The sequence below is a fragment of the Hypomesus transpacificus genome, chromosome 20, assembly GCF_021917145.1.
Source record: "Hypomesus transpacificus isolate Combined female chromosome 20, fHypTra1, whole genome shotgun sequence".
Taxonomy (NCBI): domain Eukaryota; kingdom Metazoa; phylum Chordata; class Actinopteri; order Osmeriformes; family Osmeridae; genus Hypomesus; species Hypomesus transpacificus.
Genome location: NC_061079.1, coordinates 2,928,883 through 2,936,775, shown reverse-complemented (window position 1 = coordinate 2,936,775; position 7,893 = coordinate 2,928,883). Strand labels below are relative to the sequence as shown.

Below are 7,893 nucleotides of genomic sequence, written 5' to 3'. Positions count from 1 at the left end.
CCTTCTGATTAATAGCCCGATTCCCAAACCACTCAGCCATTTGAATCCCTGCTAATTACAGTTTTTATTTAAAATGCTTACACACAAATCCCATTCTTTTTACACAATTTCTGAAACCTGACACTCAAACACCAGAACCACACCTCAAATCTGCAAAACCATAAGCACATTTTGGGCCTTTGACTCAGTTTTCAATTTCATAAAACACTTTTTGCAAAAGCAACACCCAATTCTATGTGTCTAGGGAATGGGTCTGGGATCAGTGCAAGTGTAATAGAAAACAGGGAGAGGAGAACCAAACAATGATCATCATCAGAACAGGCATCACCTCCCGATCATTACAAGTCATTCAGGTAATGGTAATGTCCTATTGACTCATACAGCTGTGAACAGTATTCTTTCTGAAGTAGAGACATGGCTAGTGTTTGCTAACAATGTTTAACAGCGTTGAACTTCGTTAAAAGCAGTAGGCCTACATCTTACACAGCAGAAAGAAAAATATTTATTTCAGGTCATCTGCAAGTCCCAGTGTGCCATTCCAGTCAGCCCTTGGCCCAGCAGCAGCTTGGTTAGGCCTGGTTGCGCAGTGAAACCCAGCTGCAAGGTTGCTGCCAAAAGGTGAATAGTACAAACAGTTGTATATTGTCACCAACTGAGTTTGCGCAGAGCCCATCTACGGAGAGCCTGTTCACTCCCCCATTGTACCAAATTTGGTTGCAGTTCCACAAGAGTTCCAGGGGCGGTGATCGCGGGCGAGTGCGAAATGAATGGGAATCAATGGAGCTAGACCGCTAAATTAGTCTCTTTCGCCTGATTGTCGTTGAGAAATCTCAGATGCAATTGCAGTTTTTGCAAGTTCAACATGGATTGCAGGTCGAAAGTTGAACTAACGAGTACTTATGTCTTTTTGATTTCTTACAGGGTGATTCGTTGTTGCCCATAACACGCTAGCATTCTGCTAATGAATGCTGATTGGTTAGTGAAGGACTGGCTAAGACAGAGATCTCGCTTGATGGCATACGTAGCAGAACCAGAATGTCAGAGAATTAGCAACATTTGCCAGTGCCGGTCCGAGGACATTCCCCCCCCCCCAACCGCAACACGGATATGTGACTTGGTGCCCTCTGCTGGAGGTGCAAGACGGTCAATTAATGGATGAACCTCGGAATTTGCTGCCCCCATCTGGATGCCGCCATAGGCGGCTGCCTATGTCGCCTGTAGACAAGTTCAAGTTCTTGTCCTTCTGAAGTTGTTAGAGGGTTTTCACCGACGTCACGTTCTGGGTGGTAACCCGGATGCGCGGCCATATTGGAGGCACTCGGTGTAAACAACTGAACAGAGTAGGCTACAATCAAAGAACATATTCTATACTCTTTGGTACAACTGTAGCCATGTCTAAACGACCGAAATGGTCATCAAAATGCGTCCAAGATCCAAAGGCATATAGGGAAGGACTTGGACCACAAGAAAAGGGTCGATATTTTGAGAAATTAGGATTTATTGGCGATGCACATCCCTACCAGTTAGCTCCCTCTAACGCTACTTGGATCCGTGACGACCCGGTGATTCTGCCTTCAGTTGGGTATCCCGATATTGTTGACTACCTGGTTTTCTCGCCGAATCCATACACATGCAGTAGTTTGATATGAATTATATTATGTCAATGTCAGCTTTACAGTAAAATAAGCGCACAGTAAAAACAATAAAAGCAGTAATTGTTTTTACTATTGACTATTAAAAATATTATCATTACAATAGAACATTTGTTTTGAGCCGCTGAAATAAACATTTCACAATACCTGACAAGAAATGTGCCGAACAAATCTGTATGTTGTCCAGATCTTTCCCTCGTAGATCTTGGTTGAGCTTTGCCAACCACAAGCGCCTCCTTTCCTCTGACAATCTCTGGCATTCCTTTTCCTGGTTTTTAATAACTTTTTGAAGTTGATAATATACCAAATGTTTTTCACGATCTGTCCTATTTGTACAACCTGAAACACGGCAATAATTTACAATTTTCCTTGACGACGTTCGGGATATAACGCTACTTCAGTGCCAGTGCTTTGTTGTGATGCGGAGTGCCTCCAAGATGGCGACTTCCGGTCTGATGACGCGTCGGTGAAAACCCTCTAGGACCAACACTGACATTGGCCGCGTTTCCCAGATTCGTTAAGAAGCTCTTAAGCGCTAAGAGCTTCTTAGGAGCGCTCTTAAGAGCGCTGTGAAAGAAGGAGGTGTTTCCCAGAATCGTTCTTAGCTTAAGAAGATCTTTCACTAAGAAGGAAATGTAAGATCAGCCTGACCCACCTCTTAGCGACCAAACGCTCACTGCAGCCGCGTCATGGAAAGTTATCTGACACAAAGGAATACTAAAACCATGTGTGATGATAAATGTGCGCCCACAGCTGCAGAACACTGAAGCAAGAAAAATAATAGCATAAAAAGAAAAATAACGATAAAAAATAAATAATTGCCCATGTGTCCCTGTAGCTACATAAATAAAATGAATCATTACTATCACTCATTACGTTTTCACAAACATTCGGCATCTGCATGAGTTTACATTAGATATAAAAACATCAACAACCCTGTGGTATTTCACAGATATCAGGGAAACTGACAGGTGTAATTGAACTCGGCTGGAACCTCATCAAGAGATCGAGGCTCCACCTCAGTCTATATGTAAAGGCGTTGCTGAAGTCCACGCGAGTGAGACACCATGGCTGCAATACAGCATATTCTCGCTGCCAATCAACAGCATTGCCGTGCGCGAAGCCAGATAGTTTATATAAATGCCTATGTGCGTCAGCACTTCTCCCCACTGAATGTGCTGTCGGACCGGGCTGTCCAGTCCAAGTACCGGCTTCCCCGTATGGATATCCAACGCCTCGTCACGCTAGTGTCACCACACATCCGGAGGGCAACCCGCTGCAATTTTGCCCTCAGCCCGGAGGTGCAGCTCCTGGCCTTGCTGCGTTTTTACGCAGTGGGGAGCTTCCTGGATGTGGTGGGGGACGGCACCATCCTCAGCAAGGCATCGGTTTCACGGGGTGTGGCAGCCGTGACACCGATCCTCCTGCGCCATGCCCCGACACATCCAAATGCCCACCACACGGGACAAGTGGATCCACAGTGGATGTCATGCCATGGCTGGGATCCCCCGGGTAATCGGTGTCGTGGATGGCACACTGATCCCAATCCACAATCCCTCCCTGGTGGATCCGTGTTGGATTGGGAGGAAACATTACGCTGCCATCAACACCCAGGTTGCAGTGGACCACGATGGCCTCATCACGGACAGGAGGCACACACGACAGCTTCGTGTGGGCCAAATCAGCTGTGGCTGAGGCTGGGAGAGGAGAGTTCGGCAGGAGCATCTTCCTCGGGGACAATGGCTACCCTCTCCGGAGTTACCTCGTGACACCGATGATCAACCCAGCAACACCACAGGAGGAGAGGTTTAATGAGGCCCACACACACACCAGGACCCACATTGAAAGGGTGTTTGACAGGTGGAAGGGTCGTTTCCGATGTATCCATCGTTTGTCGGGGGGGCTGCGCTTGTTACCTGTATGTTGCTGCGTGATTGTTGTCACAGCCATGCTGCACAACAAAGCAGTGCACGTTGGAGCAGATGAGCCGCCTCCTGAGGATGAAGATGGGGAATCATCGGAAGATGAAGCCCCCAACCTCGCCCCCCGCGAATCCCGAGCAACACTCCACCAAGCTGGTGTCCAGACCAGAGAGGAGCTTGTCAATCTCTTTTGATGTCTATCAGCCCCTTCGCCGTCACCACCAGTCACCAAGCACGGACATCAGCACCACCCTACTCCCAACAATAAACCCACTACCACTACCATCACACAACCCATATAAACTATCATGTATAGGGCTCAAGGCCGTAGCCCTGGAGTCAACATTGGGGGGTACGAATTAAATTAGTTATGATAATTTCGGACAGCGTGCGTGGTTGCCTGTAGTAGCGTATCACATTTATATTTTTATATCAAGATATTGGGGGGGACATTTTGACCAGATTTGAATATTTGGGGGGGATGTGTCCCCCCAATATGTATTATGATTACGGCCTTACACGGTGTTATGTGTGATTCGTGCGCTGATAAAGTGGTGGGTGATCGATTTTCCTGGCATCGGTTGATTTAGTTTCAACACCACAGCGGTGGACAGCTCCCACTAAGAGGCTTCTTTGGCGGGATCTTAAGAAGGCAGTTAAGAACGCGACTGGGAAACACCCCTATCTTAGCGCTCCTTCTTAGCCGAACCCTTCTTAAGAGCCTTCTTAAGTCCTTAAGAACGATCGGATCTGTGAAACGCGGCCATTTAATTTAATAATTAGCAACAACATTAGCACACCAAAACTCTTTCTAGCACGTATTGACAGTGAGAGCCTAACCTGTCAGCTGTGTTTGTCGATGCCTCGAGAGAGAGAAAAGAACTGACAGTAGGCCTATCTTTGGCCGTACGATGTGTATGACGTCATTGTTATTTTAAAAGGCTTTTTAGAACAAAAAGGAATTCAAATTACTAGACAAAAAATGATATCCTGAGAAAAGTGGATTTTGACCTATCTCCATAGACCTCCATTCATTCTGCCCCAGCCCGTTTGTGCCCTCATATGGAACTATGGTGGAACTGCAACCAGTTCAGAACCCAGAAGTTTTCCGAGCGTGGCAGTTGTCCTTAAGGCCGATTTAGGGTTCTCCGTTTTCCAAACTACGGACACATGGGAACGCCCTCGTCTGTAAAAACTCCAACTTAAATTGTTGACATGAAAAAGTATTTTACGTTTTTAAGAATTGAAAATATAAGTTATTGATATTGAATAAAAAAATGTAAGTCGCTCCAGCAAAAATGTAAATTTGTACGATTCAACGGCATTTAGTAAGTCAACACAAAATACATAATTCAGTTGGCATGCACAACAAGTGCAAAAGATCTGATAACTCGTGTGTCTTTGTTGTGAAATGCGGGAAAGCCAACTCCAAGTTGAAGATAATCATATCCCGCATGCTGTTTGCAGCGGAGCTGTATGGAGCACACTACAATTGGCCCACACAGGCAAGTTTAAACCTGTTTTTCATTTAAAATATAAATTGTGTGTGATAAATGACTGGATAAAGTAGGCAGTGTTACTTTATTGACACAGTTTGGCCCAAAGCTAACACTCGCCGCTAGCTTCGGCTAATCGTAAGCTAGCAGGTTAGCCAGATAAATGAGGTAGGCTACTTGTCTAAGCAAGTAACTTAGCTAACGTTACCGTTTAACACTCCAGGTGAACACTCCTTTACATTGTAGCGGTTTGTGTATGTCCAGATGTAACTCGTGAATTCATGTATTCATTCATCTGTTCAGCACTGCATTTATTACAGTTGTACATAAATGTGTGTGTGTGTGTGTATAGCTGGGAACAGAGTCTCGTGAGGTAAGGCATTACTGGTACTCTACCTGGCCTGACCACCAGACCCCAGAATGTTCAGCCCCTCTGCTGCGATTGGTGGAGGAGGTGGAGGACTACAAAAAGTCCCTCCCACACAACCCTGGACCAATCATCGTCCACTGCAGGTAAGACCCTGTTCAGGGTATATATGTGTGTGTGTGCATGTCTGTGTGTATGTTAACCTGTTGTGGTCTCCTGCCTCTCCAGTGCAGGCATTGGTAGAACGGGCTGCTTCATCGCCAGCTGTATCGGTTGTCAACAGCTTCGATACTCCAGGCAGGTGGACATACTAAGAATGGTATGCAGTCTACGTCTGGACAGGTAAGCACACTACCCCCTCTCCAAACCCCACCACCCCAACCCCTACCCATCACTCTCCCTTCGTTAGCAAATTCTTCTCCCTCCCTCTCTCTCCCTCTTACTATCTCTCTAATCCCATTCTCTCTGTCCCCACTCTTCCTCACATTTCACCTCCTCTTTGCCACCCCTCCTCCTCTCCCTAGGGGTGGTATGGTCCAGACTACTGAGCAGTACCAGTTCCTGTATGCCACCCTGGCTCAGTACAGCACACAGCTGGAGATGCAACCCGCCAGACCGCAGGAGGACCAAGAGAACCCGGAGAGCCAGGGGAACAAGGAGAGCCAGGGGAACAAGGAGAGCCAGGGGAACAAGGACAACAAGGAGAAGAGAGAGCAGAAGCAAGGGAGAAGACCGGGAGAACCTGGTCATCAGGTCCAGTGCTGACAGCACAGCTTCAGAAACAGTATGACATCATCGCACCACGCAGACGTCTGGAGCACTGCTCAGCGTGCGGCACAGTGATCAGCTATTCTACTGCCCAAGTCCCACTTCTCATAAGGTTATCTGTTATCAATGTTCTTTTCTGAAGCATACATAAGGACATTGGGACAAATGTATATTTATCCTCATGGATATGTTAATTAAATTGTAATTTGTGACATTATTCAAAACGTTTCTTCACCTTTGTTATTACATTCATGATTCCCTGGTGACAGATATTGATTGATGGTGTGTGAGCACTCCCCCGTTTCTCCCCTCCTTTCTCCTTCTTCCACTCCCCCTGCCCTCCCCTCCTCTCTCCTTCTTCCACTCCCCCTGCCCTCCCCTCATCTCTCATTTTGCCAGGCACTGTTCTCCTTCTGCTTCCCCCTCCTCCTCCCCCCTCCTCCTCCCCTCCTCCCCCATCCTCCCTCCTACTCCACCCCCCCTCCTCCTCTCCTCCTTCCCCCTCCTCCTCCCCCCCTTCCCCCCTCTTCCTCCCCTCCTCCTCCCTCCTCCTCCGCCCCTCCTCCCCTCTTCCTCACCTTCCTATTTGATAACAGAATAAGACAAGCACCCTCCTTGCATTCAAACACAGTAAAAGTCATCCTTAAATACCTAACATTCTCAACACAGCTATATGTCTAAAAGTTTCAGAAATGCTAGTGTTTCATCTCAGTCTTAAACTGAAGTAATGTGTCTGTGTACTGTGCCACAATAATTATCCTCTGTGTTGGTGCAGTCCTGATATGGAGATGTCACAAACCTAAACACAAACAGCTAAGCGATTACAAGGGAGGTATAAACAAAATGCCAATGTTTTTCTGTTTGTTTTTTATTCATGCAAAAAAGATCAAAATTGATTTAAAAAAAAGATCAGATTGGGAAGTGACAGGTCCTCGCTGCAGTCAGGTCAGTAAGCAGGCAGCTCCCTCTATTTGTGAGTCATGCAGCTACAGCAGAACACCTTGGAGAGGTGCGGAAGAAGCCTGCGGAAGAAGCCTTTATTAGACTTCTTCTTCTTCTGTTTCTGTTCCTCTTCTCCTGGGATGCTGGAGGACTCTGCAAGATCTGGGCCTTGACATGGAAAACCATCACACAACAGGAGATTACATCACACACAACTTCAGCACTGTCTATTTACTTGCAACGAGTGTGTGTGTGTGTGTTTGTGTGTGAAATGATGGGAGAGCCAACTAAAGCCTATCCTAAATGAACAAATAACCATTCATAATCTCACTTTCACCGTTGAGAGGAGTAACTGTCTTTTCTTTTTTCTTTTTTCCAGTCTTGGTTTTCTTTCTCATCTGGGATGGGAGAGTAAAGACAAACATAATTCCTTTAAATTATTAAACATAACTACATTAATTGTAACTGTCAGAGGTTCAAATCCCTCGTGTTTGGATTTGAATGAATAAGTCTTCGAAATAATTACATCTACTGTTTACTACTCATACATAATGTCTTCTACACATGCTTACTTGTAACCCATCTTATCCTTGACTCAGTTAAGGTCAGTTCTACTCAGTGCCAGTGTGTGGAGTTATTTTCAGCTTACCGATGTGAACCATCGTCGGAGGCTGGAGAGTTTTTTCTTTCCAAGACGGCCCAGATTGGAATTGAAGATGGAAGACCTTTTGAAGGTTTGGGAGGGC

At 46.1% G+C, this 7,893-nt stretch overlaps 1 protein-coding gene across 1 annotated transcript; it reads left to right on the top strand.

Annotated features, from left to right (window-relative positions):
* The first annotated feature begins 4,693 nt into the window (after positions 1-4,693).
* On the top strand, positions 4,694-6,422 carry LOC124482651 (tyrosine-protein phosphatase non-receptor type 7-like). Its single transcript, XM_047043096.1, has 4 exons — positions 4,694-5,079; positions 5,423-5,583; positions 5,666-5,779; positions 5,962-6,422. The coding sequence occupies exons 1-4, from the start codon at positions 4,936-4,938 to the stop codon at positions 6,200-6,202; spliced, it is 660 nt and encodes a 219-aa protein (XP_046899052.1). The 5' UTR covers positions 4,694-4,935; the 3' UTR covers positions 6,203-6,422.
* The last annotated feature ends 1,471 nt before the right edge of the window (positions 6,423-7,893 follow it).

Bases quoted from the DNA above. Each gene is read 5' to 3' on its own strand.
- LOC124482651 (XM_047043096.1), top strand. From the start codon at position 4,936: ATGCACAACAAGTGCAAAAGATCTGATAACTCGTGTGTCTTTGTTGTG. The intron at 5,584-5,665 runs GTAAGACCCTGT...CTGCCTCTCCAG, and splicing joins CCAATCATCGTCCACTGCAG to TGCAGGCATTGGTAGAACGG. The intron at 5,780-5,961 runs GTAAGCACACTA...TCCTCTCCCTAG, and splicing joins TGCAGTCTACGTCTGGACAG to GGGTGGTATGGTCCAGACTA.